Source organism: Salarias fasciatus, chromosome 4 (genome assembly GCF_902148845.1).
Source record: "Salarias fasciatus chromosome 4, fSalaFa1.1, whole genome shotgun sequence".
Taxonomy (NCBI): Eukaryota; Metazoa; Chordata; class Actinopteri; order Blenniiformes; family Blenniidae; genus Salarias; species Salarias fasciatus.
Window position 1 is genome coordinate 22,636,757 of NC_043748.1, and position 12,921 is coordinate 22,649,677.

At 44.1% G+C, this 12,921-nt stretch overlaps 3 protein-coding genes across 3 annotated transcripts; all 3 read left to right on the forward strand.

The window, feature by feature from the left end:
* Positions 1–136: 136 nt before the first annotated feature.
* On the forward strand, positions 137–4,385 carry LOC115387101 (uncharacterized). Its single transcript, XM_030089666.1, has 12 exons — positions 137–280; positions 1,583–1,778; positions 1,915–1,947; positions 2,059–2,171; positions 2,667–2,769; positions 2,861–2,893; positions 2,973–3,005; positions 3,083–3,316; positions 3,454–3,557; positions 3,679–3,844; positions 3,914–3,969; positions 4,061–4,385. Exons 1-11 carry the CDS (start codon positions 216–218, stop codon positions 3,956–3,958), a joined length of 1,125 nt encoding a protein of 374 aa, XP_029945526.1. The 5' UTR covers positions 137–215; the 3' UTR covers positions 3,959–3,969; positions 4,061–4,385.
* Positions 4,386–5,579: 1,194 nt separating this feature from the next.
* elob (elongin B) lies at positions 5,580–9,977 on the forward strand. Its single transcript, XM_030090419.1, has 4 exons — positions 5,580–5,668; positions 7,583–7,717; positions 7,856–7,964; positions 8,567–9,977. Exons 1-4 carry the CDS (start codon positions 5,666–5,668, stop codon positions 8,677–8,679), a joined length of 360 nt encoding a protein of 119 aa, XP_029946279.1. The 5' UTR covers positions 5,580–5,665; the 3' UTR covers positions 8,680–9,977.
* A 614-nt stretch (positions 9,978–10,591) lies between these two features.
* On the forward strand, positions 10,592–12,802 carry LOC115387447 (uncharacterized). The gene is made up of 3 exons (XM_030090156.1): positions 10,592–11,031; positions 11,558–11,789; positions 12,072–12,802. Exons 1-3 carry the CDS (start codon positions 10,696–10,698, stop codon positions 12,800–12,802), a joined length of 1,299 nt encoding a protein of 432 aa, XP_029946016.1. The 5' UTR covers positions 10,592–10,695.
* The last annotated feature ends 119 nt before the right edge of the window (positions 12,803–12,921 follow it).

A 12,921-nucleotide genomic window follows, 5' to 3' on the forward strand; every position in this document is an offset into this window, starting at 1 on the left:
CACAGTAGAATTTAATTCAAATGCATGTACAATGGGAGTTCGTTTCTTTTGGTATTTGTTTTGGAATAAATTGCCGCTTCTTTTTAAATTAAAAACGAGTGGGTCTTTATTTTGAAATGTGGTCATGAGACTTCCGCTCCGGCTGTGCTAATGCTAACAACTTTAGCTTCAAAGACAAGTCGTTTGAGCTGTAACTTCACCGAATTTGTGTAAAAATGGCTCGATATAAATGTGCCTACAACTGCGAAAACTCGGGCGATGCAGACATCAAGTATTTTAAGTAAGTTTTTAATCTTAAATCTTATGTTTTGCCTGAATAAGATAGTTCTTGTATCAAGTGAAGTTAGCTAACAAAGGTAACAACATTAGTCTTAAATTATTTTCCAGCTCGATTTGTCATAATTTCTACTTTAGGAACATCTGATGTGTAAATTGAAAGTTGCTTCTCTTAACCTTGAGAATGTTGAAAAGCAATTACGAAGCATAAAGCTCAATATTTGCGAATCGCTGGGCTCATTTTGTTTGCATTAGTTGTGCTTTCATGCCTTTTTAGTGTCGTTTAAGTTTCTTTAGTCTTTCAGTTTCCTCTCAGTGTCGATTTTATTCCACTTTGTGGTCTTTTAGCATCGAGTCTTTGCTGCTGTGTGCATCCTTAGTCGTTTCATGCTGCTTACTTGTTTTTTATTGTATTTACTTGTGCCATGTCAGCATTTTGTACTCTGATTACTTTGTTTTCTGTAATTGTTCAACATTTTTTGTCTATTTGTAGTTACTGTGAGCTGCTCTTGGGTTTATTCGCTCCTTTGGTCATTTGCCGGAGCGTTTCATACACCTGCATTTGTTTTATGTTATTTTGTGATCACTCTGTATCTATTTGTGGACATTTAGTGAGTTTGTGGTGTATTTTGGGCTTGTTTCTGATTGTTTAGTGAACTATTTGGAGTGTGTGGGTTACAGTTAACTTAACACTGGTGTCTTTTACGTTATTTTGTGTTTGATTTATTATTTTGCATTTGTTTGGGTTTGGTGTCATTTTAGAATGTGGTTTTGTGACTTTATTTGTGTCTTCATTCTTCTCTGTCTGCATAATTTGACATATTTTGTTTGTTTTCTTCTCTATTTATTACAACACATCTTTTCTCTATGTCTCTTTGATTTATTTTCTCTCAGGCTTGTACAGCCTCTCTTTATAGTTGGCTTATCTCGTTTCTTGGTTATTTAACACCTGTGTGTGTTTTTGTGTGTTTTCTTTGGTCAGTGCATTTTTGTCTTTCATCTGTGTTTATTCTAGTTCTGTGGTCATCATTTAATCTGTTTTATATATTTTCTTGTCATTAAGGGTACCTTTAAAGGAATTTCCTGTGTCTTGTATAGTTTGACTTCTCTTTCTTGTTTTTATATCACATTTAAATGTTGATATAATCTAATTTCTGTGAGTCATCAGGTTAACTCATGATAAATTTTGCCATTTTAGATGAAATTTTGACCTTCTGTTTCCATTATCTCATTTCCAGTGTGATAACGGGAACAATTCCTTTAAATAGGGATGGCTTTAAAGTGAGCTGTGTGTTTTATTTTCTAGGTTTCCCTTGTACAACGCTCGGAAGCTGAAGAAATGGCTTGTCAACATGAAGTGGGAGGACTGGACTCCGACTCGCTTCTCAGTGCTGTGCATCAACCACTTCGAGGATCAATACATCAACAGAGCGGGGAAGTCTGTGACCCTTCGAGATGACGCCGTTCCCACCTTATTTTCAGAAAATACACAAAAGGAGAAGGTTTGAATTCACTTGACACATTCTCAGTAATGAGAGGAAGAAGATGTTTTGGAATTTATTTGCTCGTACTTTAGCTTCTTCATGAAGCTTTGAGATATTTTTACACAAACCTCTTTCTCTTTCCTCTTCTCTCCAGCCGTCCATCACTTCCAGACGTAAGAGAAACAAGGTGAGGATATGCTGGGATGATGATTCTGTTGGTATTCGTGACTTTCTCTAAATATTGGGGAGGATGGTTTTAAAAATCAAGAGCACTCAAAGTTTTTTCTTTTCCTTTTAGCCGGCCGCTGATAAAGCCACAAAGAAAGACTCGGCTCAGTCGAACAGCAACACCACAGCAAAGCAGAGCAGCAGGAGCAAAGAGCAGAGCCCCGCCCCGCAGAACGCTCCCAGGTACGGCTCAGGACAGTCTCTGTCCACCTCTGGTAGGCGCCTCGCTGGAAGTGTGTGAAATGTTGATTTTACTACTTACAAGAAGTGTTTGGTCATCTTCTGGGAAAAGTGTGTGTTTTGGCAGCTTCTTCCTTTTTCTCTGGAAACGTCGTGCTGTCATGTTTGCAGTCTGGACTTCCTGTGATACGGCCTCCTCGGCTCATTTGTTTCACATCCTCTTAAACTTGAGTCCCGGGGCAACAGGTGGTCGTCATGGTTGGGTTGTTGTTTATTCAAACAGCAGCATCAGTGGCTTTGAACAGAGTCGAATTGTTGACTCCGAAGGGTGAAAAGCAACCGCTTTAATTTCATTCTACAACCATTATAGAGACGTAACGTTACATCCAGCTGACTGAACTGTCTCCGTCGTCTGCGCCTGTGGTGGAGCTTTAACGGTCTCAGCTGACCTGACCTGCGGCTCCTCACTGTTCCTTCCTGCTCTGCTTCTGTTGACAGAGACGCCAGAAAGCCGGAGAGATGGAGAGTCGTCATGGACGAAAAACTGATGAAGATCAAATCATTTCCTCATTTCTTTCATGGGGACTACTGTGTTCCTCAGGTACGTGAGACACGGCGTAGTGGTTTTTTTTTAATGATTCTCTTTGAATGTATTAACCTTCATGTGTTTATTCTTCCACCTGCTTCAACAGAGTATTCACTGGGCTCCTGATGATGGTTTGGTTGTAAGTAGAATTTCATTTAACTAACATTTAAGGTCATTTCTCTGTATGTTATTAACACATTTCTCTGTATTTTTCACAGACGGAGCAAAAAGATTGTGACAACCTGATAGAAGTAAGTGATCCGCGGAGTCGGCGTGCTCGCCGTTGGCCTTGGTGTTGTTTGACGTGGCCGTGGCGTGCCGATCGCAGGTGAAGGAGCCGTGGCAGTGGCTCGGCCTGGACGTCCGGGGGCCGTTCGCTCAGACGCACAATGGCCACAGATACATCCTGACGGTCGCGGACCTCTACTCCAAGTGGGTGGAGGCCGTTCCCATGAACACCTGCCTCCCGCATGAAGTGGCCAAGAGCGTGGAGGACGTCATCGCACACTTCGGGTACCCGGTCCGAATCCTGTCCAGGCTGCCTCACGACGTCGTCCAGAAAGTGAGTGTGTGTGTGTGTGTGTGTGTGTGTGTGTGTATCCTTCTCAAACAGCCGTTAAGTTCTTGGTTGCCGTGTTGCTTGCGGATCAGTCAGGCCTCACCTGCATCCGCTGTGTTTCTCTGCCCCGTTTTGGTCAGATCAACCTGGAGCTGAAAGAGAAGCTGAAGGTTTCCATTCCTCTGCTGGTCCACCACCAGCAGACCGGCACGGCGGACATGAACACGCTGCAGATGATCGACAGGTCTGGTTGGGCTGTGCTCATATTCACCTCACTGAGCCGTCGGCTTTCTGTAGAGAGGCTGACGTCTGGGTCCGCTTTAAAGTTTGAACCCGTCCCTGCATGCTCCTTGACTCTGGGACAGGATGGTGAGCGACCTGATGGAGCAGCACGCTGCAGACTGGGACGTCTACCTGCCCGCTCAGGTGTTCGGCCTGTGCTTCAGAGAGCATCCGCACACCAAAGAGAGGCCGTTCTCCGCGCTCTGCTGCAAAGGACCGGAGCCGGTCCGCTCCGCCAGGGGACTCGACGTAAGAAACCAACCCTCATCAACCCTGATTCACTTTAACCAATCACTGAGCGCCGTGCTGTCTCCACAGCTGACGTACTCCCAGATCAGAGAGAGCGTCTTTGTGATCAGATAGAAGCTCACTGGGTGAGTTGAATCTGTCTTTTTATGAAGAATTTGATGTTTTTTTTGTTTTTTTTGGGACTTTACAAACTCCACGTCTCATCTCTCTCATCAGGTTGGATTGGGTTTCATCAAAGGAAGAGGAATATTTCAGATCAGCACAGTGGAAACGACGACGGGAGGATTTCATCATGAAATCTTCATCCTCCCAAAAAATCCTGACGTTTTTCCACGGATGCACATAAAAAGTGTACTCCTCCTCGTTTGTGTTTTTTACCCTGAGAAGGCTGTTTTAAGTCTTTGAATGTGTTCATTTGGTTTCAAGTTTTGCACACGACAGAAAAGCAGCAGAGTAAATTTAGAGATGCTGCTTTACCTGAACGCTTTTGCTGTGTTTATGAAGTTGTAAATCATGTAAATAAATCTTTTCGTATTGAAAATGTCTTCATAATATTTTTTGTCTGCAACATCATTTTTTTTTTATTCAAAGTCTGCACGTGGGTGATTCCAGACTGTTATTTTTTGTTTTTTTTGGGTGTGTAGAGATTAAAAATGTTTTAATTCATCCATTCCACGCCACTAATAAAATGTTCAGTTTAATCACTGTGAGATTAATAAGTTAATGTTAATGTATTAATCTCACAGAGCAGAAATCACAGATGTTTCAGTAACAGCAGCACACAGATGCATACAATGTTTATTGTAGTTTTTTTTTATATAATTTTGGAAATTTCTGTGCAAATTTTTGGCCTTTTTTAGTGGATTAATTTGTTTTTCATATATTTATCCTTTTCAGCAAATTTACATCTTCAGCAATTATAAATGTTGACAAAGTAAATTTAGGCCATTGAACGTCATTTAAGTTATTTCAGCAATTGTACCTATGTTAAAGGTCAGACATTTTTTAATTTTGTTTTGAACATTTTGTAGTAGTTTTGGCCATTTCCGTTTAAACCATGTTATTCATTTTAGCAGTTTTATAAAATTCAAAAGGCAATATTATGAAAACTGCAAAAATGAATACAATTGAAAAAAAAAATAATTAAAAATTATATAAATAAAAAATGTATAAAAGGCAATATAAAGAAATTTTTAATTTGTAGGCTATTTTAAAAAGTTCTATATTGTAAATTTGATTTTTTTAAAGCAGTTTTAGATTTTTTACGTTTTTTTAAGCAACTATACCAAATTTGAGTATTTTACTCTTTTTAAAAAATGTAGTTTTAATAACTTTAGCACTTTTAAGGAATTGTGGCCTTTTCAAGTAGTTCAGTTTTTTTTTTTTTTTTTTTTTTGCTGTGAACTATTAATGCTATTTTAACTACTTTGTGAGTTTAGATATGTTGATTGTCTTTTATTTTGGCTATTGTACCTTTTTTCAAAACCTTTTTGGAGTGATCCTAATCATTTTAAAACAATTATTAAGTTCTACAGTTTTTACTTTTTTTTCTTTTTTTTTTTTCATTGAAAAGCTGATTTAGATCAGATATGTAACTTTTTTTAAAGCCCATCTAGAATCTTCTGCTTCTGAAAACAAACTGGCTCTTCCGGATGACGCACCAGCAGCGCCCCCTGCTGGTTTTCCCGGATTAACGCGCCTGCAGCGCCCCCTGCCGGAGGCCGGCGGACTCGCCTGATGCTGCTGTGATCGCACAGTTGTCGCTGTGCAGTGGAAGTGAAGGGTTTTTTTTTTCCTCCAGTGTGCAGCCAACCGCAAGAAATGGTGAGTGAGGAAAACACACAGCCCCTAACGTAGCGGCCGGTTGACTGTCAAAAGCGTTATTTAGTTCGTCCAGAGAGCCTGATTTCGGCGGTTTAACAGCAGCTTATACAAGCTGTGTTCATCTTTTGAAAAAACGAGCACCGTAAAGCTGATTCTTTGTTTAGCTAACAGCGGCTAGCTTTGTCTTAGCGTCAACACACTCAGCTTAACGGTGACTCGACGTCGCCTTAAAGCGTTTAAATTCAATACAACTTTCGCCAATAGACCTCGGAAGGAGAAGAGAAGAGATTTACGTTGTTTTGAATAAATGACACCCAATTCAGGAAACTTTGCTTTTGATGAAGTAGCTAGTTAGCAGCTAGGGAGCTAAGTAGCTAAAGTTGGCTGCAGCTGCTAAAGCTCGGCTAACGTTAGCTTCCCGGTCACAGCTGAGAGGATAAAATGTTCCAAATTATAAGTCTTGATACTAATATTAGACATGATACTGTCAGGAGAGTAGTGCCTGGCATCACCAGGGTATCTCGATATTTAGCTCATTCCCAAAGCTGCAGCAGCTGGATGCTAACAGTTGGCTGCTAACATTAGCTTCCTCTTCATGAAGCCAGATAGCAGCTCTTTAAACGCCTCATTAGATGCAACCTAAAGGACTTATGGCTCAAAGACTGGACCTGTCCTACTACCAGCTTTACACACGTTCTATCAGCTCAGATTACCTGTAAAGATCGTGTTATAACAGAAACTGAAACACTCCTCTACAACTAGTGAACTGCTTGATTTGGGGAAAAAGTGGAAGGCTCTTTAACGTTCACTGTAGATTCTTGATGTTTATCGTTTTTTTTTAGAGTTTCACACTTACAGAATTGTAAATATTGCACTAGTTTCCTTTTTAACACCTCATACTAACACTTCACTTCTGTTTATTAGTAGGAAAGTGAGACCTTTTCTTCGATGAAAGTGTGGAACATTGTAGTGTGGTCTTCATTAGCTACATATGGGATGTATACAGACTGTTTCATTGTCTTCATGACAAAATTAATCACTTTTCAGCTGAATTTGAAAATAAAGAAAACCCCCAAGATAAACAGATTTAATGATTGAGTTCCTTTCAAATTGCCCAGAGCAAAGACTGGACGGCCGGTGGGATCTCACACCAACTCTCACTTTGAAACTGAAAGAAATCCGATTTGTTGTATTTCCTCTGACATGTACAAATTTAACTTACAAAACCTCGAGCACTCTCTGAAACTTGAACCGATGCTCTGAAGTGATTGATCAGAGATTTTAAACTTCCTTGTTTGGACTTTTTCGGGCACTTCCTGTAATAAACAAACACATTTCAGCTTAATGTCACGGCTCGACTCAAACGTAAACGTTCAGGAAAACCACTTCAGCAAATCTGAACAGCAGCACTTTACTCAGAATGGTTAAGTGTGGCGTTATGGATCGTATGAGCTTGCACAAGTGCACCAAATGTTGTGGCCAAAAAATGTTTGTTAGTGAATCATATTTTCTCCTCTTGCTGATATGACCCATTGAAAATGAAAGTTTATGCAAAAAGTGAAAGGAAACATGTTGGAACTGTTAATGTTTATGTTTGTACTGAGGTTGCTTTCCTCTGTACTGATAGGCGAGAGTTACTGGCAGTTTGAACAAAGGAATGAAACAGATCTTAGGTTCAGCCAACATAACTGAAATCTTTGCCAAAACTCCAAGTCGAAGCCCAAAACTTCCAGAACTGTGATTCAGACATCAAGAAGACGACATCACAGAGCGTGTTTCTGGTATTTCTGTATCCAGTGATCCTCATCAAGACTTTTTGGAGATGAAAACAGTAAAGAGATGCTGTTTTCTGTTGCCCTGCCTCCGGAAGGAAGTGTATTTTCCATGCTTGACCTGCTCCTGTCGTCCCTTCAGGATGTGTTTCTAATGATCCGACGTCACAAGACGACCATCTTCACAGATGCCAAAGAGTCGACCACGGTTTATGAACTGAAGCGCATCGTGGAGGGCATTTTGAAGAGACCACCCGAAGACCAGAGGCTTTACAAGGTGAATCCTGCGCTGAACGTTGTCATATGGTAGTTTGTACTTGGTCAAAGTTAGAGCACATAAAGCCTCACGCGATGAGCGCGACAGTGTAATAACACCAGTGAGGTTAAATTTTCCTCCCTGTGCTCCGTTTTCCAGGATGATGTGCTGCTCAACGACAGTCAGACTCTTGGAAACTGTGGCTTCACGAATCAGACGGCCCGACCTCAGGCCCCGGCCACGGTGGGATTAGCTTTCCGTCTGGGCGGTGAGTTAATTCTCTTTTAATGACAACAGAACCATTCATCAGCGCCGCCACGCCCTCCTTCACCTGGGCTGAAACATATTTATAGACACTAATGAATTACTCTGACTGGTAGTAGTGGTAGAATCCTTCGTTGATTGAGTATTAATTAGGCTTGATGGCATTTGGTAAGTACTCGTATCGGTACTCTGTGTCTGTGTTTTACTACTTATAGTGGATACAAATGAATCAGATTAACACAGTTCCATGTAGAATACACGATTAGTCAGGATATATATGTGTTGATACTGTTTCTCATAATCCGATACCTGCTGATAAAATATCAGATTATACAGCTTTTCTGATCATTTTAATTATCTGATGAGTGAGAAATGGGATTGAAACATGTCGATTTTCTCCCCCAGTACTCTGTTAATCTCAGAAAATCCAAGTAATCTGATTCATTTCATTCCATTAGATCTGATCAGATCTAATGGGATTAGAGGTTTGGGTTTGGAAGAGAAGTGAATCCTGAGCGTGGATCTGGATCGTTGTGGAGCAGTGTTGTGTCTGACGGTGTAACGTGACGCCTCTCTCGCCCGCTTCCTGTCACTCTCTCCTGTCAGATGATTCGTTCGAGCAGCTGAGGATCGAGCCCTTCTCCACCCCGCCAGAGCTCCCCGACGTCATGAAGCCGCAGGACTCAGGCAGCACAGCCAACGAGCAGGCCGTCCAGTGAGGGGCCGGGAGGCGGGGAGGGGGGGGGGGGGGGGGGGGGGGGGGCGACACGAGGGACACCCGGGGGGACGGGGACGGGGGAGGGGGAGGGGTTTAGGGAGCGACGCCCCGGCGGGTGAAGTTACCGACGACCGGGCCTCCGAGCCCGGGCCCCCCCTCCTCCCTCCTCCAACCCCCCCCCCCCACGCTGTAAATGTGAGGGAGCTTCAAAGTGGTTCATTTTGTCCTGAAATCGGAGAACGCATGCTAGATAAAAAATCGATAATTTCACAGCAGACCCTTCAGAGAAACCTGGCGGACTTGTCACGACACTGTCAGTCACCCGCGGGGTTGGTGAGGGCTGAACTCAAAGCATCGTACCTCGTATTTAATGAAATCTCGTCTTTATTTGGGGGTAAGGTCGACGCCGCCTTACTCGTGCTCCTTTATTTTTTGCTGGCTTGACAGTGGGAGTCGATGAGGTGTTAACGTTTTAGGCTTTTTATGTTTGTGTGTTTCTTTGAATAAACTATTGCTAGGATTAACATGTTTTTCGGTCGTTGGCCTGGATATGTGTTGCGACATTAGCTAGGAGTTTGTGAATTTCTAAGTTACGATGTATTTCAAGAACTTTTTTGCTCAATAGAAAACAGACGCGCGTTGCTGGCAGAAAGCCAAACATTTCCCGGTACTTTACCGATCAGTAGTTATTGATCTCACGCTGCGGCTGCTCTCAGGCTGGAGGCAGCAGGTCGGTGTGGAAAACAAAGTGACTGACACACACACGCAGTAGCAATTGTGAATGAGTTGGTGGTGATCGTTGAATATCGTCACCGTGGTAACAGCGATTGAGGACTGATCAGCTCTCCTGATGTTTGATTGTAGCCCGTGAAGATTGTTGACTTTTAAAACCGCCGGCCCAAAACAGGAACCAAACCGTTTTTGCCAAAAGTGGAGCTGCACATGACTTTACCCAGAATTCCTCTCTGTCGCTGTTGATGCCACGCTGCAGTTTGTCTTGTATCACACACCAGTAATCTCCCCGACCACACAGAATTCTGAATCTGAGCACGAATTAGGAACAAACCTGAGGCCTCACACTGCGCCGCGCCGTCTCGAAACCAGAAGAAACGCTGTGGAAGTTCTGACCGGTGTGGAATGAAACCGTTTTAATGTTGCATTAAATTAAGAAGAAGAGAGATTTAAATAAAAAACAAACAAAAAAAAACTCAACAGGTTTGCCAATTGAAGCTGTTAAACAGTGGGACATGATCAAAGTTGCACTTGTAACTGATTTAACATTAAAACAATTGTTTTTCACCTGGTTGTACTGTGCTGTTTCTGGGGGTCTGCAGCTGACGGACTCATGTTTTTGAGCATTTTATTTGCACATCACACTGTTTTCCCTAAAACGATTTATTTATTGATGTAAGTGGACAGTAAAATGTGAAGTACTTCATAAGACCAATTAAAAAAAAAAAAAAAATTGAATTGGCTCAAACCACCCAGAAAGTGTAAAAACTGAAGACGACTCGTGTTTAAAGAGTCACTGTTAAAATCCCATTAAATTGCCACAACAAAAAAGGTGATTATATTCATCATGGCTTAAACCATTACAAACTGTTAAATAATAAAAAAATACAAGCAAACTGATCAAACGACTTAAAACATATTAAAAGATGAAACAGTTGAAAATTTAAGAGTCTATACAGTATAAATGATTTATTGTATTATAGTCAAGACCCAGACCAGACTTTGAAATTGTGGTCTGGGAACAAATATAACCTCATATACTGTTATTCTAAGTTTGGTCAAACTGTACAACTTTATAAGCCGCAATTTAAAATTTTAACATGGTTTTTCAGGCGAATTAGATTCAATGGAAAGTGGCAGAAATCTGCGTTTTTGTGGTTCCTCAAACGTCTCATCTCGTCTATAAAAATTCCGACAACACGTGAAGGCAGCGCGGTTCCAGCCGGTTAGCATCGTGCTAACGCCTGTAGCATCCCGCCGCCTCTCCGCGGACCGAAGTCAACCCATGGAGGTCAGGGAGCACGTCCTGTCCGCGGGCAGGGCCGTGCTGGACATGGTGGAGCGGGAGTGGCAGCCGCTGTCCGCCGGGGAGCTGGAGCTCCGGCTGGACCAGGCGGTGGAGGAGATCCTGGAGTCCGGGCTGAGGGCTCAGCTGGACGCGCGTCCCGCTCCGTCCGCCGTTTACCTGCAGCTGCTGCAGAGTCGAGTCAAAGGGGAGTCTCCAGTTTTACAAACAATCCCCGCAGCAGCAGCAGCAGCAGCGGCGGTCCCGAAGGAGGAGGGGGAGGCGGCTGCAGACTCCCTGCAGGAGCCGGACAGTGTGCACGGAGCAGCGGTCAAGGTGGGTGCATGCAACCGTCTCGGATAAAACACGCACAAAGGTTGATGCAGATGCCACGCACTGCACTGAAAATTCCATACATCAACCCTAAACCCACTAACCCTAGCCGTCTTACACTTTGTAATCTACTATGCTGCTTAAAATCGTGTGCATCGCCCCAATGTCAGTGATGATCTGGAGCTGCACAATATGCTGCACGTGCATTCATGAGAACAGTTCCAATGCACTCGACAAAGATCTGGGACTTTTGAAAGTAGTGGATTCAATTATGTGCCATACATTGTACTGTAGTGGGAGTAGTATTTGGAGGAGAGTGTAGATATTCTAAAATCTGCATTGATTACAGTCATAGAGCCAGTTACTCTTGCATCTCAGATTCCCTAATATCGGTTTGAAAGCAACAGAAAATGATCACATTTACACAAAAAAAGTGAGTTTTTAGAACCATTTGTCCTGGAAATTGCTGTTTGGGATTGTTTTACCGTGTTTTTGTGACTTCCTGTTCTCTCTGTGGGAACGATCACAGTACATCTCAGATCTGCTCCAGAGCTCCACGTCCCGGGTCCGGCTGGCCGGCCGGGCCCGCCTGTCCCTGCCCCACACCGTCCTGCTGTCCCTCACGCTGCTGTCCGAGCGCCTCAGCTACCGCTGCGTGTCCCGCCGCTTCCGGCTGGAGAAGGGAAACATCCACAGGATCTTCTTCTCTTTCTGCAAGCGCGTCAACACGCTGCAGCAGAAGATCATCCGGTGGCCCGAAGGTGAGCGGAGGTCCTGCTGGGAGGACGCTGGGCTCTCTGAGCAGAGTGTCCTGCGGATCTGCTTTTCTCTATTGCACTGTTTTGCTGTACTGTTCAGCACTTTGGCTGGCCATAGGCCTCTTTTTACACGACACTGACATCAGAAATGGAGAATTCCACTTTTCTAAGCCAGTTTTCTTCCAAACTTCCACTCTTAATTAAATTTATTTCCTTCCAGTGTTACTGTTCTGTGTTATTTCCTCTGTGGAGTGCTTCACACCATCCTTCCTTCTCTCTCTGCAGGACAAGATGCTGTAGACGCTCTTGTTCCACTTTCTAGCCTGCTGGTAAAAGATGATGAGGAAGCTGAGGAGCAGAGCGTCCCTCAGGTCCTGGGCGTCCTGGGTCACGCCCGGGTCCCGATCCGCCTGCCCATAGGCAAACACGACGTGGACAGCGCTCTGCCGGAGGTGAGGAGGATGCGGAGGGAGGCTCCCCCCGACTCCTGGCTGAACCTGGAGCTGGTGAGCGACCGCAGAGGCCGCTTCCTGCACTGCAGAGTCAGCCGCGGCTCGGACGCGGAGCGAGGCGGCGCTCTGGCAGACAGACTCAGGCGAAAGCCCGAGCTGATGCCGCCCGGCTCCGTCCTGGTGGCCCGAGCCGGATACCCGCTCACCGCTCGGGTCCTCACACCGTACGCCACCAGCAGCCCCGGGTCCAGAGAGAAGCTGTTCAACAAGACGCTGGAGCAGCATCTGCACGGCCTGGATCAGGCCGTCGCCGGCCTCCGGGCCAGGTTCCAGAAGCTCCGGTACCTGGACATCGGGAACTACGAGCGAGCCAGAGCGGTGGCGCTGACCGCCTGCGTGCTGCATAACGTGTTTTTAGACATTGGAAAAGCGGCGGCGGTGCAAGGAGCTGTGGAGCGAGAGGAGACGACACCGCTGGAGGGAGACGTGGACGAGGAGGGCGTGCGCTCACGGGACGCCATCGCCCAGCTGCTCTTTGCAAAGTCCAGCTCTGGAAGTATGTGATTTTATTCCTATTGGGAGATTAAAGTTTTATTTTCATAATAATCTTTACTGTCTTGACTCTGTTTACTTGTCAAACTTGCCTCCATTTTCTCCACAAATGGTCACTTTTGTTTAATTTC

Bases quoted from the DNA above. Each gene is read 5' to 3' on its own strand.
- LOC115387101 (XM_030089666.1), top strand. From the start codon at position 216: ATGGCTCGATATAAATGTGCCTACAACTGCGAAAACTCGGGCGATGCA. The intron at 1,779-1,914 runs GTTTGAATTCAC...TCTTCTCTCCAG, and splicing joins AAAATACACAAAAGGAGAAG to CCGTCCATCACTTCCAGACG. The intron at 3,558-3,678 runs GTCTGGTTGGGC...ACTCTGGGACAG, and splicing joins ACGCTGCAGATGATCGACAG to GATGGTGAGCGACCTGATGG.
- elob (XM_030090419.1), top strand. The intron at 7,718-7,855 runs GTGAATCCTGCG...TCCGTTTTCCAG, and splicing joins AAGACCAGAGGCTTTACAAG to GATGATGTGCTGCTCAACGA. The intron at 7,965-8,566 runs GTGAGTTAATTC...CTCTCCTGTCAG, and splicing joins ATTAGCTTTCCGTCTGGGCG to ATGATTCGTTCGAGCAGCTG.
- LOC115387447 (XM_030090156.1), top strand. From the start codon at position 10,696: ATGGAGGTCAGGGAGCACGTCCTGTCCGCGGGCAGGGCCGTGCTGGAC. The intron at 11,032-11,557 runs GTGGGTGCATGC...GAACGATCACAG, and splicing joins TGCACGGAGCAGCGGTCAAG to TACATCTCAGATCTGCTCCA. The intron at 11,790-12,071 runs GTGAGCGGAGGT...CTCTCTCTGCAG, and splicing joins GATCATCCGGTGGCCCGAAG to GACAAGATGCTGTAGACGCT.